This window comes from Metarhizium robertsii (assembly GCF_000187425.2).
Source record: "Metarhizium robertsii ARSEF 23 chromosome Unknown MAA_Scf_2, whole genome shotgun sequence".
Taxonomy (NCBI): Eukaryota; Fungi; Ascomycota; class Sordariomycetes; order Hypocreales; family Clavicipitaceae; genus Metarhizium; species Metarhizium robertsii.
In genome coordinates, this window is record NW_011942160.1 from 457,009 (window position 1) to 477,849 (window position 20,841).

The following is a 20,841-nucleotide window of genomic DNA, read 5'->3' on the forward strand; positions in this document are numbered from 1 at the left end:
CTCTTCTCTCTAGGACTCCACCAGCCGGGCCACTACCGCAGTCCAAAAGATAACTGGATAGCTCGGACCTGGCCACATGGGCTCATGTGAAAACGGCACGCGCCGTACATGTGCATGCAGTCTGCGGCAGAATATAGTTAATGGCCCGCCAAGATGTACACACTAGTATACTCAGTGCTATAATATAAGTACTATAGTATAGAGCGCGATGGCAAGTACCTGATGCGTTTAAATACCTTGTACCTCCCACCGACCGTCTTTTCCTCATAGCACCTTCCTCCCTCCTCGTAGGACCTCACTTGTCAGGGCTCCGCAAATCAGGTCAAGCAAATAGCAATGGTATGTTTCGTTGGCATTGCCGCAGTATCCATCCACGGAGACTGATGAATTCGCAGAGTCTGAAGCGCATTCTGGTCCTGGGCGGCGCACCGGCCGTGCTCGGTGCGGCATGCAGCAAGGATTACACTCGCAACGGGCTGGTCTGGGGAGACGCCATCCGGCTGAACCAAATTCAAGTCGTCGGCACGCACAACAGCTACCACGTCGAGGCGCCAGACGAGGAGAAGGCCCTGATGCTCAACCTCAGCGCTGACACCCAGGACCTGTTTTACGGACACCCTCCGCTGGAAACGCAGCTTCAGGAACAACATGTGCGAAACCTGGAGTGAGTCCCCCGCCTCATCCTGCGTTGCGTGGGTGTATATACTTGCCGAGGGCTGACAGACAATATATAGACTGGACGTCCTGGCTGATCCCGAGGGCGGCAACTACGCAAAACCACTCATCAGGGCGTTCGCCGGGCTGCCCTATAACACGGGGCCCGAGTTCCAAACGCCCTCGACCAAGGTCTTGCACATTCCCGATCTCGATATCAACACCGTCTGCACGACATTCACGGCCTGCCTCCGCGTCATCAAGTCCTTTTTGGACGCCAATCCGTGGGCGGTGCCCATCCCCATCATGACCGAGTTCAAGACGGCCATGGCCCTGGGGCAGTCGCAAGGCGGCGCCAAAGTCATTCCCTGGGACAATGCCACGCTGCTGGACGGGCTGGACGCCGAGATCCGCTCCGTCTTCACAAGCAGGCAGCTCATCACGCCGGACGACATTCGCCGGCCCGGCATGACGCTCGAGGAGTCTGTCCTCAAGTACGGCTGGCCGGATCTGGATTCAGCAAGAGGCAGGGTCTTGTTCCTCATGGACAACGGGCCCGAAGACCCCGTCAACGAAAAGTACATCGAGGGAAGGCCAAACTTGGAAGGCAGAGTATTGTTTACGAATTCCGCACCGGGGAGGGCAGACTGCGCTTTTCAAAAGGTAAATTGATCTTTTTTTTTCCTTTTCTTGTCTCTACGGGGCAGCCCTTTTTTTTTTGATAGTCCGAATATGTACCTGACTGGTGACAGCTGAACGATCCCGTGACGGATGCGTACATCCAGAATGTGCAGGAGCAGGTCAAGGCGAACTACCTGGTGCGAGCACTGGCCGATTCGGCGCTGAGCACGGTGCGAGACTGCAGCACGATCCAGCGCGACGGGGCGTTCAAGTCCGGCGCGCACATTGTTTCTACGGATTTCCCGGTGGCGGGCATGAGCGAGCGGTACGGCGGGTGCGAGTATGTCGTTGAGCTTGGGGACGGCAAGGTGGCACGGTGTAATCCTGTCAACGGGCCGAGAGGGTGCGTTGACGAGGAGCTGGAGTGAGGGCTTGTTCCTGGCATAGACGTGTATATATAGCAGGGCACTCCGTACCTAGGTATCATATAATTCTTTGCGTGTTTTGTCCCTTACATGCTTGGCTTTTCGGGCACATGCTCTTATGGGTGTGTATATCCTACGAGAGGTAGGGACCTGCGGGAAGACGAGTCGTAAGTTGGAAACACAACTGATAAGACGAGATTCTGGATCTTGCGTAAGCCAGGTCGTAGCTAGTACGGTGATCAGCGGGCTTCTGGGGTCCGAGGACTATATCCACTGATGGGCGAAAATATTCCCAGCCAGTCCCCTTTTCTTTTATCTCTCTTGATGTACATACTCGGCTTCTCAGTAATTAGCGAGGCGGCGTTGCTCCAAAACTCAGCCTGGTCCGAGGATTCCATGAGCCGCTTTTTTCTGTGACATGGCTTAATGAGTTATCCGTAATTATTCCTGCTATTTTCTACTCGGCAAGGATGGGTGGCTAAACTGGTTGGTTATCTTGAGTAGCTATGTAATTTTTGTATCGGGTAGCTCATCGACCACGAAGAGAGGAAATGTCGTCGCGTGGCATCGCCAAGCGTGCAGAAACATCAGGTGCTGATTTCTCTTCATCGGCCGCTTTTTTATGACCATCATGACTTCCTAGTACCAAGAGACGGTGAAATAGAAAGGCCAGACGATACTGTTAACCGATGAAACAGGTCAACGGCCAATTCGGTCTACGAAACCAGCTCGTTGCAGCGGGACGTGAAAATCCAACTGTTTCCCTTTCCATCTGGAATTATTTGACGATATAAGACATTTATTTAGGGCCAATGACGCACTTGTCCTTGTCACAACCATGTTTGCCTCCACCTATGATGGTGTTGATCATGTCAGCCGGAACGAATTTCGCCCCGGTGGTAATATCACTTGCCAGCAAGACACTGGGCTCAAAGTTGAGATTTCCAAGAACCTATTCCCTGATAGGCTTGATTCATTTCTGGAAATTTCTCAGTAGTGTTTCCAGGGCGTAAGCGGCTTCGTGCTCGTACTTTTACGACAAACAGCACCATGGAGTACGCGATTGTGAGGTCACCATACAAGATGTGCAGTTGACCAAATCACCAATCGGTTGCATAATTGTCTCCAACGCGTAAGCTTCTTCACTGGATTTTTCCAACAACCAAACGCCTTTGAATTCTCGTCTGAATGCAGCAGCCTACATGATTGTCCCATGCTTGCTCACCCATAGCTCAGACATGTCCACGACACAAAGCCCATCGAGTACAATAAATAAATGAATTCTTTGTCACTTAATTAGAGATGAGCCGAATAGGGCACGAACCAGCTGGGCTGTGTCAGCACACAAGCGCTTAAACTACATAATGCATACCTAGGGAAATTTTCCTAGAAAATTACTTGGGCTTATGGAGTTCTCCTCTCCTCCCTCCTACCCGACAGGTTATGCAAGACAGACTTGAACAAAAGTCTTCGAACACATCATCAAACTAATTCTACTCATCGGTTTGCCGCTTCAAATAAGACTATCCTAGAACCATTTGGCTTGGTAGCTATACTTCAAACAGGGAGGAGTCACGATGATCAAATTCTGGACCATTACTGCATCTGCGGACCTCCGTCAAGAACGCCAACATTCCGCTTGGCCTCAAGTGCTCGCTCTTGAGATAACTTAGAAGGCTGTCGAGAGCTGCGCCAAAGACCGATTCAGCGTATCAGCAGTCGTGGTTGGCCATGGTGGTGTTTTGCTCCCGGCGGACATCTTGATGAAGCTTGCGCGGTGGCAGCGCTCGAGCAAGTATCACCTCATCTGAAGTAATAAATGGTAGCAATTTCACATGACTACTATGTATTGTCTTGGGTTTCTATTTTGCAACTAGACCTACCGAATCCGACAACATGGTCGGCCAACGTCACCTCGCAGCCCGTCAAGGCCATTCCTTTAACTAGGTCTCGTACGGCAGCATCAATCCAACGACCCGGCTATATCTATCAGTAGCTTGCTCCGAACCTTCTGGCTTCAGTCTTGTTCAATTCAACAAGCACGGCAGTCTTCTTCAACCACCGCGTCACAACCCTTCGGCCCGGCTCGGCCCGGCCCGAGGGCCAACGCGACGATGGCCATCGATAGGCTAGATCGCAACAAGAGCAGCAGCGGCTTCAACAGCTCCATCGCAAGGATGAACAACGACGAACCTGCGGTATCTGCCGGGAGTCCTTCCAGTCAAGAAATCACGTCTCCCAGCATCTCTGACAACTACGTTGGCATCCCTAGTAGTAGCTCCCAATGACAGCCTGGGCATCGAGTCGTGGGGTTATAACGAGCTCGGTCAGATAATAGCCAGGGATAACTATTTCTCTCCCTGCCGGCGCCACCTGTTGTTCCCGGGAATTGGGTAATTGGGCTGTACGCGGTGGCTGCCCGCAGCTAGGAAGCCGGATTTGACCCCTTTTTCTAGAGCTTCTAGGCCAGCATTAGCTAGGAAGAATAGCGCACAGATGACACGAAAAGTCCCTTCCAGGTCGCAACAAATCTAAGCACAGGGGTATTTTTTTATGCAACAAGGCTGCTAATCATCCGGACTGTCACTTTTCGCCTCGAAGGGAGGGCAAACTCGCCAAACCCAGTGCGTTGCATAACAAGACATGGTAGGCGTATCCTTGTAGGCAGTAATATTAGTCCAAGCGACCGTATTTCCTCGATATGCATTTCTGACCTGCTTGGAGAAGAGTCATGTTCACACAAGGAGGCCAACAATCCAGAACATGGCAGGCATGCTAGCTGAAAAGGAAAAAGATGGTCTTTGCGAAGGACGCTGTTGGCATTGCCGCCGGGACTACTTACTCATGCCAGCCTGCCATCCATCCATGCAGTCAAGACCATCACGAAGGTGACATGACTTAGTTGCGGCCTCGGCTGCCATGCTATCTGCGGACACATACATCAGAGTTGCGTGATGTTGTTGAGCAGCACCAGTTCGCATCCGGGTTCCAGGAGGCCTGCAATGGCGGTCTGTCCGGGATTGATGACTTGTCTGAACGAGCCGGAGAGTCGGTAGGCGCAAACTACCGATGCGTCCCAGCACGCACCATCAGACGCGCTCCACGCCCCCATACATGCAGACAGACGGACTTGGAACTTGGCGCGCGATCCGCTCTCCGAACCACGGCGCGGTATCAGCCAACGCTGTGGAACGTCCCTGCATGAAGTGAAGCATGGCCGACCAAACAGCCTCATTTCAAGGGTGTGCACCGTAGAAGCCGAGAGAGAGAGCCAGGCGGGCCTCGCTCGGGTCCAAAGTAACCTTAATTTTATTGCTGTTTCTCCTGCCGTGTCTTGGACCTGGCTGGGACCGGTATTTTGACAACGGTTGGGAATGGATCGGCCGGGCGAATGGATGACAGTTATTTCCAGTCATGGCTGTTGGTCAGGCAGGCGTGTGCAACCCGCGTATGATCAACACGTGACGATTTGGACTGCGAGGCGATTGACAGAAGTGCTCAGCCAAGCTGCCAAGACGGAATGAAAAAGATGGCACACTAGCGCTGGCGATGGTGACGCAGGATTTGACGGGACAATCAGGCACAGGATGTGCAGAACGACAGTGCGCAGTCACACTCGCTTTTCCCTGGGACATTGATGGACCAGACGGCCTTGGCAGCATCGGCGGACAAGTCGTTGTTGTCGTGGACGGGCCGCGTAAGTCGTCGACTTTGTGCAAATGGCGATGGCCGTGCAAGCAAATGCACTCGATTGGACAACAACAATCCCCACAGCGGCGTGGTCAGCTCAAGGGAAGGCGGCTGCGAGGATTGGCTGCTGGCGCCGCAGGTTCCGAAAAATCCTTGCGCTTGGCCCAAGTAGTTTTCTTGGCACCAGCCACGGCTTTGGAGAAGTGTGCCGGAGTCCGGTTTTGCATCGTCGCGCACTCTGTCTTGGGCAGGTACAACCAGCAGACATGGCAGGTAGGGCTGGTTGGTAGTGCCTCTCACCTGCCGCATGTGCTGGAGAGAGAAGCGCGGCAGGTGCCATCGACATCTAGATTCTATTCATGTACGTAATCGGTAGTGCGTATGTACAGATGCTGTACAGGGGCATGAGAGCCACAGTGCTTGCATGTTCAGTGTTGAGCTTGCAGTCGCGGCGACTTGATCAAGGCCGACGGGGTTTAGGAGGCAGACGAGCATAACACAACGTCGACTTTTGTTGCCGATGGCCGTGGTACAGTGGTGACGTCGGCCGATACCACAGGGGCGCCAGGAGCCATGTTCGCCTCGGTACCCGCACGCCACCTGCACAACCCGTAAACATGGAGCACAGCGTCGCCAAACGTCCCACAAAGTCGAGAGATGTCGCGTGCTCACGAGCTACGACGTGCAAGGCTTCACCAGCCCGCCGCACCTCGACACCCACACACCATCAACTATGTACGTGTAATCTCTGCCACCTGTCCCCCTAGCCTCTTGGCATGCGCCTCGTCTCTCGACAAGCTCAAGAGAAGGGGGCCGAAGGGGGCCAATGGGGGAGCCGCCATGGCGGACCGAACTACGGGCACGGGCAGACATTCCAGCAACTCTGGCAACACCAGACTGTTTTACCCAGAAACGGGCGTCATAGCAGTCTGCGACGGTTGAGACACTACAAGATTATATGAACACGGGGCTGGTGTTGACCATGGAGCGATTCCACTGCCGGCCCACGATGTGGGATGCTGGGGACGGGAAGGCTGTGCAAAGCGTATCGGAGGCTCTGCGGATCTAGGCAAAGATGAAGCACACTGGATTGTATCCCTCCCCTTGCAGTTGCATCAGACACAAGAGTAGACACGACCCGGGCATAGTCGCGGTTGGAGATGCGGTGGAGGCATAAGGGGGACTGGAACAAGGACAGCGAACGAAGAGGGGGAGGGGGGTGAGTTCTCCAAGGGCTTCCCCGTATTTACATTACAACGCTGAATGATGTTGGGTTGACTTGAGACGGTGAAAACCGTGGAGACGTGTTTGCCAGCTTTTGACTGAGGAGCCACAACAAGTTGCTGGCGGCGATGCGACCAGACCGGGCTTGCAGCCTTGCACCATGAACGGATCACGGCGACGGCGGCCGGACTTTTCGCACCAGTCCCTAGCCAAGACGGCGTCCTGCAGTCCGCAAAACTGACAACTTGGCGCACCAGACGGCGTCAAGCCGCCTCGCTCGGGGATGTGTACGTAGCAAGCCTGTGGCCATCTGGTGACGTTGGCAACGCAGCTCCCTGACTTGACTTTTGCCTTGGCTTTTTGCACTGCTCTCCGTTTCTCGTTTTTCTCCTCCTCCACCTCGTCGACTTCTTCCTCTTCACAATTACGCAATTGAGCCATTTTACGGTGTAGGTTGTCAACAGACATCGACGCTTCTCCATCTCCCCCGCCTCTGCTGCACAATACGTGCCCACGTCAGTCAACTCAACTAATACTTGACGTGTGGCCAGCCAGCCAACCAAGCCACCGTCTCCTTTCGGCAGTCGACACTTGACACCGCCTCACCCCAAGCTGCGTCAGGTAGCACGTGTACAGCCTGTCACGGTTGGAACGGCAATTCATCCAAGCTCTCCAAGCTCGACGGAGTTTTTTTTCTTCTTTTCGTTGGGTGCCGCCAGTATTCGTAACATGCCATAGGGAGAAGAATAAATCATTGTTTCTCATCATGGCCGGTTCTCAAGCTTTCGACGATACGCCCGAGGGAGGATGGAAGGCGGCGCATGGAATTCCAGTGCCCGACTTTGTCGAGCCCGTTGTAAGTTACCAAGTTCCACCAAACAAGAACTCCAGACCGATTCTGCAATTGCCTCGTCGTCTCTGAGCTCTTTAGCAGCGCATTGCCTTTTGCTGCGACCGCTTGCCTGTATTCATCGTCTGCAGTTCCGTGGCTGACTTGGAATCTCTGGTTGTTGCGCCTCTGTCTAGCTTACCGTCGCTGTGCTCCTCCTGGCTATGTTCTTTACCCGCAGGAAGAACTACTCTCTTTTCAAACCAAGGGATCGATACCAGCCGCTCCCCGACGAGGAATCACCCAGGAGTTCTGACGAGTTCAGCCATCTCCTGTTTCGCAGGCAAAGCGACCAGTACCCTCCCAAGTACCGCTCCTGCGGCAGCTGCCTGCGCTTCACGACGCCCAACTCGAACCGCTTCGCCACAAACTTTCACTCTCGCGTCCTGCAAAAGTTTCCCTTCTTGATTGAAATGTTCTACTGGGGCGTGAGCTTCGGCGCGTACCGCTACACCAAGGTCCTCGCCCAGGCGACCTATGGCGGCCGGAAGGGCATGTGGGATTCGGCCCAGCAGCACGGCCTGTCCATCCTGAATTTCGAGGCCTTGCTGTGGGGAGGAGATCGACAGGCCCCCGAAAAGTGGCTCGAATGGCAGATCCAGCGTTGGTTCCTACGCGGGGCCGAGACGGGCGATTACCGAGCGTGGGTTCTGTCCTTTCTGAATCGTGGTTACGCCCTTGTACATTTGCCGGGCACCGTTTCGTTCCTTGCCTACTACTACACCACGGCGTCGACGCACGCTCGATTCTGCACTGTCCGTCGCACCATGACCCTGACCAACTTCCTCGCCTTCATCATCTTCATCCTCGTCCCCACCATGCCGCCGCGACTGTTGCCCAAGGAGTACGGATTCGTCGACTCGGTCAGCCTGGAGGATGCCGAGTCTGTCTGGATGGGCGGCGACTTTGTCAACCTGCTCGCTGCCATGCCCAGCATGCACTTTGGCTACGCCTTCTGCATTGGCTGCACCTTTATTGCCGAGAGCGGCGTCGTCAAGGGCTTGTTCTCATGGCTGGAGAATCTGGCCATTGGCTCCTCGGGCCCGGACGACGACGACGAGGACGACGACCCGGTGGAGGCCAGACGAAGCGCCTTTGCGAGAGCCTGCATGTTTGCTTTCGGCATCTGGTACCCGACGTGGATGCTCATCACCATTGTCAGCACAGCCAACCATTACTTCCTCGATGCCTTTGCCGCCGTGTTTGTCGTCATGGCGGGCTTCATGTGCAATCGCGTATTGTGCCTCTTCCTCCCAGTCGAAGATTATCTACTGTGGATATTGCGCCTCGAGAAGCCGATTCCAACAACGGGTTGGAAGAAGAATTTGTCCGTTGAGTAACTAATCATGGAAACATTGCATCATGGGAAACGTTCGTCTGATGGGCTGAGTGAGGTCTTTATGGACCGCTCATTTTTTTTCCCTGGGTTTGGAGGCCTGCTTTCTTGGCATTTGGGGTCCGCTTGTCAGAGGGGATAGGAGACACCACGTGCGCTCTGTGTTGATCATCTCCTCGTCACCGGCTCAAACGGAGTTCGTCGGCGTTTAATTGAAGCATGGCGGGAAGGAAATACCATAGGTCATGACAGACCAGCGACGACAAAGTTTGCACTTTACAAAGCGCGCCTCGCACCTCGCTTTTCCTCCGTCTCGCGCTCTCTCTCTTTTTCTTTTTCTTCACTATATATGGGCATTCGTACGGCTGTATGAGTATATAACCCCCAGGACGGGACTTACTCCTGGGCGTCTAGCATCGAACAGATGAGTTTTTTTATTAATCAACGGGCTGGTCGGCGGAGCGCACTCGCCAAAAGCCACCCAGTAGATATGCATACCAATCATTGTATATACAGAATAGACTACCCTCTCGAAATTGAGGCGGCGCTAGTGAAGTCTTGGATCGTAATGAGGAAAGACGCCTCGGTGACCTAGATGCGCCATGGCTCACGCCCAGCGCACGGTATCCCTTTGGGTGTTTGAAGGTGCCGATTTTGTACCGAACAAGGATGTTAACCAATTAGAATCTTAATATAAGAGATATATTAATATAGTAAGAGATATAATAATATGCTAAGAGATATGTTAATATACTAGGAGATTATATAAAGCTATAGGTACTGCTTATTTCTATATATATATAAAGAAATATATTTATATAATAATTTTAACGTAATATAAAAGTATTATCTACTAGGTATCTCAGACAAAGTAGGCCCGGTACAAAATCGGCACCTTCGAACACCCAAAGGGATACTTCACTCTGAGCCAAGGACCAAACTTGGCCAAGAATTATGATTTGAAGGCGCACAAACACAGGCAGTTCAGTAAAGCGTTTGCGGCATGTCCAAAGCAGTGTTGAAGCTTAAAACAAGTCGCCTGCCGCCGCCTCGACGCCGCGCGGGAGATTGAAAAGCGGGGCGCAATGTCATCAGTCCCGTCCCAGCATGGCGTCAGCACCCCGAGCGCAACATAACTTGACCTGCTCGCCTCTTCACTCCTTTGCTCCTCGCCGTCCAAGCCCTCACCGACGGCAACATGACCCGAATCGCGTCCCTTGTTGCTCTCAGCGCGGCCGCTGCGGCGCTGCAGCTCCCTCTGCAGCGGCCGATCAACGACATTGCACCTCACTCGGGCTTCCACGCAAGACCGCTCGTCAGCTCGGGCACTCTGCAGGACAGCATCGACAAGGACAGGCTGTGGGAGCGCGCCGAGGAGCTGTATGCGCTTGCTAGGAAATCCGAGGACGAGTTCAACCACCCTACTCGCGTCATTGGGTCGGCAGGTATGCGTGCCCCTGGGCGTATGTAGTTGACGGCGCTGGTGATTTGAGTCTGACGGGGCAGCAGGACACCAGGCCACGCTCGAGTACATCAAGTCTGAGCTGGCTTCTCTCGGAAGCTATTACAATGTCTCGGAGCAGCCATTCGACGCTTATGCAGGCAGGGTGAGGGAGTTTCGCCTCGTCATTCATGACAAAGTGCCCGGTTCGACCACGGCCTTTTCGTATGTATACGCTGTCCGGGACGGGAGGGGGTGGATGGGCCGAAATTGCTGACGCTGGGTAGGCTCACGCCGCCGACAAAGAACAATGAACCCGTTTTCGGACAGTTGATTTTGGTTCGCGGCACGGGCTGCAAGGCGTCTGACTATCCTCACAAGGTCAAGGGGAATATTGCCCTGATGCAGAGGGGAACGTGTCCCTTTGGCGACAAATCGCAGCTTGCTGGAAGGGCGGGTGCCATTGCGGCCGTCATTTACAATACCGTAGATGAAGAATTGCACGGTGAGCGCTGGCGAACGCGCTCGTCGCATACACGGTGTAGTCGAGTTGTTGCTGACCGTGTCTGTAGGTACCCTGGGCAAGCCGTCGCCCGACCACATCGCCACCTTTGGGGTCAGCAGCAAAGACGCCGAGGACTGGGTGGAAAACATCCCCCGCGGGGAGATTTTCCGAGGATCGGCATACATTGACGCCACTGTCCAGACGATCAAGACGAACAACATCATTGCGCAGACAACCGAAGGCGACGCGGACAACTGCGTGATGCTAGGCGGCCACAGCGACTCTGTCGAGGAGGGCCCGGGGATCAACGACGACGGCTCTGGGTCCCTGTCCATCCTCGAAGTGGCCTCCCAGCTCGCGGCGTTCCGGGTCCAAAACTGCGTCCGCTTCGCCTGGTGGTCCGCCGAGGAGGAGGGTCTGCTGGGCTCGGAGCACTACGTCAAATCCCTCTCCGACAAGGAGAATGTCAATATCAGGCTCTTCATGGACTACGACATGATGGCCAGTCCAAATTTTGCGTATCAGGTGTACAACGCGACTGATGCGGAGAACCCGCTGGGGTCGGAGCAATTGCGCGACCTGTACACGGACTGGTACACGAGCAGCGGGCTGAACTATACCATGATCGCGTTCGACGGGCGCTCAGACTACGATCCCTTTGTCAGGGCGGGTATTCCGGCGGGCGGCATTGCCACGGTACGTGCATTCCTCTTGATTCACGGCGCCGGGCGCGATGATGTGGCAGACTAACCGGGATTCAAATGCAGGGCGCCGAGGGCGTCAAGACGCCTCTCGAGGCTGGATTATTTGGCGGCGAAGAAGGAGAGTGGTATGACAAGAATTACCATCAGATCGGCGATGATTTGAACAACTTGAACATGACGGCGTGGGAGGTGAACACCAAGGTACGTCTTCTCAAGCCCATGTGTGTGAGCAGGATGGATCTGGCTAACCGGTATAGCTTATTGCTCATTCTGTGGCGACGTATGCAGCTTCGTTTGAGGGCTTTCCCGAAAGAACGAGGGAAGTTGGTGTCGCGTCCTTCAGGAAGCCCAAATGCAATGCACTGTCGCCGCAGTTTTGTCGTTCGTAGACGGACACGACTAGATTTAGAGCCTGGGTTAGATGTCGTAATTGTTTTGTGTCCAAGTTAAAGCTGCTTAATATAATCCGTCTATTTGTAACCCCCGCTTCTGTCAATACTTGGTACGAGGTTGTGTGAGTAGTCGTTGGCCGTACATTGTGCCGTGTGCCCTGGTAGAACGCAACATTGATGATTTGCAAACAGTGGGCTGATAACCCGTTGACTGTGCACCGATTTCCAGATACAGTACCCTAGGATGAAGTTGGTCCATGATCCGTAGGTGTAAATAAAAGTGAAGACGTACTCTGTTCGCGTTGCGGATAGTAGGTCGTGAGGCCAAAGCGCCTGCGGAGAGGAAGAGATGAGCGGAAATATCGTGCTGGAACTGCAGTTTGTTTGTTTGTGTGTTGCCGCAAGCAAATCACCTCGACTTTTCTTCTTCCAAGACGCTACGGACGATGACTAGTGATGGAATTCTATCCTGTGATTAAACTGCTAGTGTTCCTGATCCACTGTGTTTCTAGTGTAAATGAGCAAGGTGATTCTGTTTGGGGACTAAGTATAAAGAGATGCTGGGAACATGAACGCGCTCACGGAATAGGTCAGGTCAGGCTTGTATGATCTATCCGTGACTGACAAGCAAAACCACGATAGGCACCTGAGACACAACTGACGCACAGAGCCTCTTGTCATGACGAGTCTTTCTCGTCTCATTCACTTGCGCGTTGAAAAGCTGGGTAGTTGTAACAAATTCGTCTTTGTTGGAGGAATATCTCGCAGCTGGGAGTTGCTCAAGGATGAAAGGCAAGTATGTCCCGAGCCAAATTATTTTCGACTGCTCCATTCTCCTTAGTGTTGAGTTTACACTTTTGTCTTTTCATTTTTTTGTTCTTTCATTTTCCACCCTTGGAGGGGGAAAGAAGGGCCTGGCACCATGCATCGATATTGGCAGAGCCGAATTCCTACCATCTTTTGATGAAAGTTCCGCGTTCAACTGTGATTGGAAGTGAATTCAGTTCATCTCAAGAGGAAACGTATAGAAATGAAGATTTCAAGCAGCTGTAGCGACTTGCTGAATTCATAATTGACACAAGCAAACTTGAGAAGCCCCTTTGTCGCATGACAAAAGTGACACCATATAGAGCAGTAGTTGGTGTCCAGACGGACAGGCAAAATCAAATTCCGGTTCGAGAACATGACCGTAATCACAACACAAAGGGTAAATTTGCAACAAGCTGAATGCTCCTGGATGGACTACACTTGGAATCCCAAAACATACACGACGCCATCGTAAGCAAGGACGTATAAAAATGCCAACATCTCCAAAGCGCAAGAGTCCCAACATGTAAAGGAGCAGTAGAATGAGAAAAAAGGGCCAGACTGGCATTATATACAATTTCAACCCGTTTTTGGCAATTCTCCAAAATCACTTTGTATATCATCGGCATGAACAATAGTCTAATCCAACGCTTGCCCAGTATTCGACCTGTGTAATAAAGACAACAAGCATGGCCACACTAACATCATTGTGCCATACACCCCCGTCCACGACGTGCATAGCTACGAAACATACAGAGTACATTCTACAGCGTAATATGAGACACCACGTCTTGGCAAGCCACGACCACCAACCATCCACGTGCCATGGCTCAAGAGATATTCCCCAAATACAGGAAACCCGCAAACTACAGTCCTTGACGCAAATACCACGACATAAGCTCCGATCCAAGCACAAGCAATATTGGCAAAATATTCATCACCAAGGTCTAGGTTAGGTCCGCAAAAAGGACCTGGTGCCCCTGGAACGAGGCTCAGGCAGACAGCTTTCCCCGCACAAGCAGGCAGCAGCGCAAGGCACATCAGTCACGAAAGCTGCTCGAAGGAAGGTATTTGCCGCAAGGCACAATGCGTAAGTGCCGGAAGCTCGAGCGTGACAAATGGGTTCTGAAAGTCGTATATTTGAGAGGCAATACACGCTACGGGAACATGAGGAACCTCAGTTTACAACCATGGACGGCAGCCCATTTTGACATCTTGTATGGAGCGAAGATTGCGAATAACCCATCCACCGCACGCCTAATATACATGTCCCAGTCATATATAATCCTGCCCTGGTCAAATTCAACCAACATGCCCTTCCTCGGGTACGATTGCTTTCGTGCCTGCCCTTGATACCCTCGGGACAACTAAATCCCCAGAGGTTTGTGGCCTGGGCGCCTAATTCGATAAGCTTACATACTTCCCAACGCCGTGCTATCCCATAATGACTCCTGGATGGGTCCTGATATCAACGACATCCCGCCCCCTCGCCCTTCTCAAGCACGCCGCTTGAATGCCGCATCGACCGCGTAGAGTTGCTGCGAAATACGAGCCCCGCGGCTCGAAGGCGCCTCGGTAGGCGTAGCGGAAGGACCATTTTGAAACTGAGAGAGGCGGTATTCCCGTAGACTCGCGGCGTCAGAGGTAGTCCCTTGAGCCTGGTACTGGGTATATGTATGAGCAGGCTTACGGGGCGTCGACCTAGGGAGGGGGGAGAGGGGGAAAGTGTCAGCATTTCGGATACGTGATGCGGTGAGATTTTGCCTTCTCACCCGTTATAAGCTGCCTGATTAGATGCCATGGTGTAAGACGAAACTGTGTGGTTGCGAGATGGTAGCCTTATCTGCCGAGTTGCACGGCTACTTCTGATTTTAACGTCCCAAAGCCGAAATTTGCTTTGGAATCTGATATGTTAGACGGCTTCGCGAGGAAAAATTTTGGCGTTGTTCGTTTTGAAGATGGAGGTTTCTCCAGGGAGAAGGACATGGAGATACAGCCACCCTGCCATGTCCTAGACAGGAGCAAAAAACCACCTGATCCCAGGCTTGACATCCCCATGGCATTCACTGACGAGCCACGTCAGTCAAGAGCGTTCTGCCCACGGGGGCTGATTTTCGCGGGGTGCCTGGGGTTGGACAGCATGGCAGGTATATCGAAGTACCACCTTTACATCTTGATACACCGAGCAAGAGAGCTAGGGGGGGCCCGTTCAAAGCCATGGGACACCGAGCATCGGATATTTTGCAGTTTTACCTCACTATACACGTCGTGAAGCTTGGACGTGGCATACAGAGGTTGGGATCGTAGCATTTGGCGGCGCATCTTCGTGGCTATACACTGGGGAGTGCAAAGTACTCGTTGTGGATGAATCCCTGGCACCGAGACGGCAGGGCTGTGTGTGCCGCCATGCCTCGGCCGGGAAGTGGAACAATTGTGCTAGAGATACGTGATGGCTGTATGTTCGGTATGCTGGCTAAGCACTCTGGCTTGGAGCCAGGTGTAGTCGTTCTCCATGAGCGTCCATGCTCGCCTGTGGCCACGGTTTAACCTCCGCGATGCCATTCGCAAGAAGCTGCTGCTTCGTCTCTTCGCGTACGTGTGTAATTCCCCTTGATTTAGAAACTGTCCTATTCAAGAGATGACTCCGGAAAACCTTGAGGCCAGAGGTCCCCGAGCGAGTTCAGAAAGCAGCAAACTCGTCGGCGGTGCTGCGGAACCAGGGTCTAGCACCTCGCAGAAAGCCTCGCAATGACAAAGCCTCGCAATGACCAGTGAATGCTGGCCAACTATTCAACATATATGTTCTTGGGCGCAGAGATGCCGGTGAGTTGGGCCTCTATGACACCATTTCGGTGCGCATGCAGGCAGCCGTGGAGTGGCACAGCATGTTGTGACAAGTATTGCAACAAGGCCGTGCAAAACAGGTGATGTAAGCTTCACCATCTATTAAGATCCACTTTTCTGGCCATGCTGCTCTCGATTTTGAAGTCTCTATTTCTCTGAGCGCAGACGAAAGGCAACGTCTGAGACAGTGGAACGGATTTTGGCACGCCGCTTCTCATCTGTTCCACGTGGGTATTTCTTCATAGATGAGGTACGTAATATATCGGGTACAACTTCGGTCGAAAGTGTGTAATGAATGAACTTTGAAGTAACTTTGAAGCCTAAAAAAAATGAAGAAAAAACGAATAGAAAAGGGAGCTGGCAAGGAGCAAGCATATACCAAAGTATATTATGTTTACACCTCAATCTAGTCCCATAGCTCCAATGATTTGACATGTGCAAGCGGTGGGCCTTGATTTAAGAGTAAGTCATATGTTGCCCGGTATCTAATATGGGAAGAATCCGTCAGCTGGTTTCGCCTTGAGGATCCGGGGCAGTGAGGAGACAATTTATACACTTCGGCTTCCCGGTCGGCCCCCAGTCTCACAACACCAAGTTCCAAATCTTTTCAATGCAAACAAGTTTTCTTTTAATGAAGGATGTCGGAGAACAGGTCGGGTAGCGGTGCAGTGAAACCACGTCTGTAAGACTGCTAGATTCTAGACCGGTTCAAGCCACTCCGGGCGCCAATTCACAGCGATGCATCCAGCCACCATTGCGGATGAGCCAATACAGACCGGCTTACTGCAGGCCAAAACGTTGACGTGGTGTCAACGCACACAGATGAGGGGGCGGGTGGTTGCTCTCAAGTGAGGTCACTTGCCAGCTTGTATGCAGTGAGACTGCATGTTCCATCCTGATTGCGCAACCAAGAGATTCCGTGCCAGAGAAATTGCAAGATTCTGATGTTGTACAAAACTCCATGATGAAACCCTGTCGGCTTCCGGTGATTTTATTAGCCAATTTCCGAGCCTTTTTGGGAGCCAAAAACGAGGCTAGCACAACATCGCAAACGTACCGCCAAGGGGTTGTCAAGCATGATGATGATAGTTGTCAAATGTGAGTTATTATTGTTACCCCGCTTGTTCTACATGCGAGCGCTGTTACTCTGGACGAGGTTATACAGCATGTTGTGTCCGTATTAATTGCTGCCTGTATGAGGCCAAATAGGCAGGTTGGAGTTGTGAGAGTTACGGAGTATTGCCGATTGCAATTCTTTGTGCCAAGCTAGACTCCAACCCCGCATCATGCAATTACATACTAAGTAGATTGATCATTGTCAGACAGTAGCCTCGCTTCGCTGGCGCCTCGACGCGAGTAGAATACGTGGTGGCTCTTACCTGGCTGCCTGCCTGCTACATCACCGCGCGTTCAAGTCTTGACGAAATCAGTTATGCATCAATGCTTGTCACATTTCATCGCCTAATTCTCTCTTGAGACCCAAGTGGTTGCCGATGCCAAACCTCCATGTACGCCATGCCCAATCCGGGAGCCTCATCGCCCGGATTACTGTGAAGACCTCCTTCCCAATCGCCCTACCAGAATAGCATCCTCATACATTTTAACGGCGAATAATCCCCTTAATCCAAAAGAAAAAAATGGGTCTTGTGCCACCAGTATTTTGCCCATGCTTGTCGAAGAGAGTCCAAAATGTTGCCACGAGTGAAGTAAAATCAATGTCGCTATGCTCGAGTTGTTAAAAAGTCCGGTTTGAAATGATGTGTGATTATGTCCAAGCCGTTGCAGATAATTGGAACCACTTAGGGAAAGCGCCAGCGTTGTTTGACTCTAAAACTGCGGAATCGCCATTTCTTGCGCTGGGTATCTGGCTGCACTTCGCCCACTACTGGGCCACTCTCGTTGCTGCTTCCTGTGCTGCTTGTGCTTCCTCCATTATCAATGCTAGTATTATTAGTCCGGCCCAGGATCACCCCCAAACTCTGACTGGTACCTTGCCCAGCTTGGTATTGCATCAATTCGCTCAAATCGCGACTTACGCGTCGGGCGTATGCGAATGTGTAAAACTCATTGCCGTCAACCAGCTCGGCAGTGGTAACGGGTAGAGGAATGATGGAGAGCACAGGAATGTCCGCAAGAGTATAGCCGGAGAAAGGTGACAGCACTCGCAGGGTGTCTTGGTTGTCAGATCTCTGATCCCCACCAGCGCTGTTTGTGATCATTGACGCGGCCGACGATGCAAGTCGTTGGGGGACCCAAAAGGCCTGCTGCCGAGCCGGAGGGCTGTAGTGCGGAAGCAACTCTCGGTCAACGACTTGACCATCAAACACGTCCTCCAGTTGACGCATCCTACCAGACAAGTTGGTGTTTGCTGCGAGGAGTCTCGTCATTCGCCGCTCCAGACCCACTCTGCTATTCTGGGCGTCGGATTCGCCTGGACTAGAAAATACAATGGAACTGGTAAGCAAAACCTGCCACGGTCTCCAATTTTTAATATTCCCCGTTGTCTTCCCGATGTGGCTTCCTTGGCATATGCACTAAATGCAGGGCCCAAGGCTGCCAAGAACAATTAAGACACTTATAAAAGACAAAGAAAGGCCACTTACCATTTTAAGATGGTCATCATCATCGTCATAGAGAGGTTGTGCCATCGAATGCGCGAGCATAGGGCCTGGATGCTCTGTTCATAAGACGAGGAGTAGTCATGGCCCACAGCGACATCCTCGGCTGGGGGAGTTGCGAGTCCCTGCCTTTCCAGGTTCAAGGTCGCGCAGATGGCTTGCAGGTCAGATACGGCCAGCACCGTATCGGTCATTGTTGCGATGAGGTAGTCGGCTTCGATCCATGTCCCACGTTCGGGAAACGGCAGCTGTGCTGATTCAACCAAGGAGAATGTCTTGTACAAGACGTGGACAGTCGACCGGCACTGCTTGATCTCTTGCAAAGCGGTGGCGAAGATTGAGTTGGCCTTGTTGGCTGGCGTGTTGAGATCCCACAGAGCATCGATGGTCTTGCCCCCTACGGCCAACAGGCCAATAATTGCAGTGGTAACAGACAGCTTCTCGCCCATGGCCAACGAGGGCGAGGCCATGATGGCTGACCCGACTGGTCGGGATGGTTGTCCTCCGTTGTTGGCGTCACCCGCACTTCTCAACCGACCACCACCGCCCTGTCCAGCTTGTGTCGTGTTGTCAACCGGCCGATTCGCAGATGGCGGCGGCAACACCTCACGCACTCAAAAGCAGCCGGGCAGCTCTGATGCACTACGAAGTCTTCCCCGTGCTTCCAGTTTCGGCGCTTTGCTCGGGTGGATGCTTCGTTTGATGGAGAGTTGTGCCGTAGCAAAGAGGAGGAGGAGGAAAAGCAAGAAGAGTAGCGACAATAAGGACGACGACGATGACGTACGTTGGCGGTGTTTGGTCTGACGAACGTTGATGCGGATCGATGACTTCTCCTTCCGCGTTGCTGCCTTTGTAGATGCTCTCGCAAAGATACTGATGTCTCGTCGTCTCTCAATGTCTCATCCGCCACTTTATGTCGTCAGGTAAGCCAAGTTGGAAACGGCAGGCTTGGAGATGCAACGACAGTGATGTTCAGCCTCGTGCTCGTCTAGCTTGTCCTCGTGCAAGATACTGGAGCCAGCCCGAGAACGAGACCAACAGCAACAGCGGACGAGCAAGTGCATTTCTACGTTTGAAGACTTCAAGTCAAGTCAGACCAGGAATGTCAAGGACACTGGTCTGGCACTGGCAGGCACCTGGCACCTAGCACCTGGCGCTGTCTGGCACTCCGCGAACGGCTAAGACGGCATGCTGTGCCCCACACTTTGGCTGTTTCGCTACCCCCCTCGGCACCATTGCTCCGTACAATGCAGTCGGGTAACTCGGCCAGCTCCAGGCTAGGTTGGCCCTTCAGTCTTCAGTCATCAAATTGATGTCCAACAGAGAGCTCTCAAGTGCAGCCCGCCTGGGCCTCGGGTGCGGCCTGACTATTTTAGCTCGTCGCTCACGAGGGGACCAATCTATTGATTTAGCCACCATTTGCCAATCAGTGCCGGAACGCCAGCCATCTTTGGTGGTTCGCGCGCTTGTCAATGACTGCTGACTTTTTTTTTTGTTTTTGGAGAGAACTCGCAAGAATTAGTGTTTGCGTGACGTCCAACAGCGATTATTGCCTCTTTTACCACCTCCTTACAGAGTGCCAGTCGGTCGGCATGCCGTTGCCGGCCGGATGACGTGCCCTGAGCGATTAGTCGCAGCCCTGTACGAGCCCTCGGCGTGATGCTCCCGAATAGTTACCTTCTCTTCTTTCGTTACTTGCCGTCATCACCATAGCAATTCCATTTTGTCGCCCAGGTTTCTCATCACAAGGCGGATAACAAAAAGTGGCACCGAGACCAAAATACTGCCGACGCCACAATGTGAGCGGCTATTCCCATCACCAGAAGTCACCAATCCCGGCACCGCAGGTTGCAATACGGCACATGCCACCGGTGGTTCCCAGCTTCGTCCAATGTGATTTTTGCTTCAGGCTCGCCAAAAAAGCTTGGCTTTGCTTGTTCTGCAAGACCAACGTCAAGGAGATGAGAACAGGCCAAAGCGTCCAGTCATGTAGCACACAACTAACTGGACTAACACAACGTAACCACGTCTTCCGCTATTGCAACATGTCCCTTTCGGCCACGGGTTGGGACAAGGCTGCACTCACGGCCGCCTGTGTTGGCACATGGCGGCAGACCTGTCCAATGTAGGGAGCCGATCCAAACGGCAATCGGTCTTTGTTCATCACGACTCGAGCGCATACTCGCAAATAGTGCCCCGTACTCCCCGTGCGGCTCGGGTACTCATTGTCGCGATGCCCCCCACGATGCGCCCATCCCTGCCCACAGGGAATAAGGCTCCAGACCAGCGGGTGCTGATGTCTAGACCAGGGCGATCTGGGACATGTCAACAGCCATCGTGACTCGTTTCTCTGTTGGGAGCATGAACCGGGCGATACTCCGTACTCCGTACGACCCTGAAGATGCAGAGGCTGGCTGGAAAGGCTCCCATGTGCCGGCTGGGTCAGTCGCTGCCGAAAATGACGACCGGCACGCAACGGAGCCTGCTGTCTCTCGGGACGCGCATATGATTGGCATTGTCTCCTCCTAATTCTGATGCCTGCATGCCGAATTCCGGTGGCGCTGTGGGAGGGCGACCCAGGCGGCAGGCCCCAGCCCGGCTGTGAGATTTTCTTCGATCGAACTCGACAGGTGGTGCTTGCCGAACGGTACGACCCTGCGTTGTGGCCATTGACAATGGACCACCTGGCAG

The 20,841-nt window shown here is 52.9% G+C and overlaps 5 protein-coding genes across 5 annotated transcripts; 3 read left to right on the plus strand and 2 right to left on the minus strand.

Annotated features, from left to right (window-relative positions):
• Window positions 1–336: 336 nt before the first annotated feature.
• MAA_10773 (67 kDa myosin-cross-reactive antigen family protein) lies at window positions 337–1,703 on the plus strand (the record flags this gene model as incomplete). The annotated part of the gene is made up of 4 exons (XM_011412692.1): window positions 337–339; window positions 396–664; window positions 735–1,317; window positions 1,407–1,703. The coding sequence occupies 4 exons, from the start codon at window positions 337–339 to the stop codon at window positions 1,701–1,703; spliced, it is 1,152 nt and encodes a 383-aa protein (XP_011410994.1).
• Window positions 1,704–6,641: 4,938 nt separating this feature from the next.
• On the minus strand, window positions 6,642–7,055 carry MAA_10774 (uncharacterized protein; the record flags this gene model as incomplete). Its single annotated transcript, XM_011412693.1, has 1 exon — window positions 6,642–7,055. One exon carries the CDS (start codon window positions 7,053–7,055, stop codon window positions 6,642–6,644), a length of 414 nt encoding a protein of 137 aa, XP_011410995.1.
• A 325-nt stretch (window positions 7,056–7,380) lies between these two features.
• On the plus strand, window positions 7,381–8,843 carry MAA_07114 (uncharacterized protein; the record flags this gene model as incomplete). Its single annotated transcript, XM_007825112.1, has 2 exons — window positions 7,381–7,470; window positions 7,641–8,843. 2 exons carry the CDS (start codon window positions 7,381–7,383, stop codon window positions 8,841–8,843), a joined length of 1,293 nt encoding a protein of 430 aa, XP_007823303.1.
• Window positions 8,844–10,037: 1,194 nt separating this feature from the next.
• Window positions 10,038–11,878, plus strand: MAA_07115 (peptidase family M28; the record flags this gene model as incomplete). The annotated part of the gene is made up of 6 exons (XM_007825113.2): window positions 10,038–10,284; window positions 10,346–10,505; window positions 10,568–10,785; window positions 10,853–11,481; window positions 11,553–11,690; window positions 11,747–11,878. The coding sequence occupies 6 exons, from the start codon at window positions 10,038–10,040 to the stop codon at window positions 11,876–11,878; spliced, it is 1,524 nt and encodes a 507-aa protein (XP_007823304.2).
• Window positions 11,879–17,331: 5,453 nt separating this feature from the next.
• MAA_07116 (uncharacterized protein) lies at window positions 17,332–18,620 on the minus strand (the record flags this gene model as incomplete). The annotated part of the gene is made up of 2 exons (XM_007825114.1): window positions 17,332–17,968; window positions 18,136–18,620. The coding sequence occupies 2 exons, from the start codon at window positions 18,618–18,620 to the stop codon at window positions 17,332–17,334; spliced, it is 1,122 nt and encodes a 373-aa protein (XP_007823305.1).
• Window positions 18,621–20,841: the final 2,221 nt, after the last annotated feature.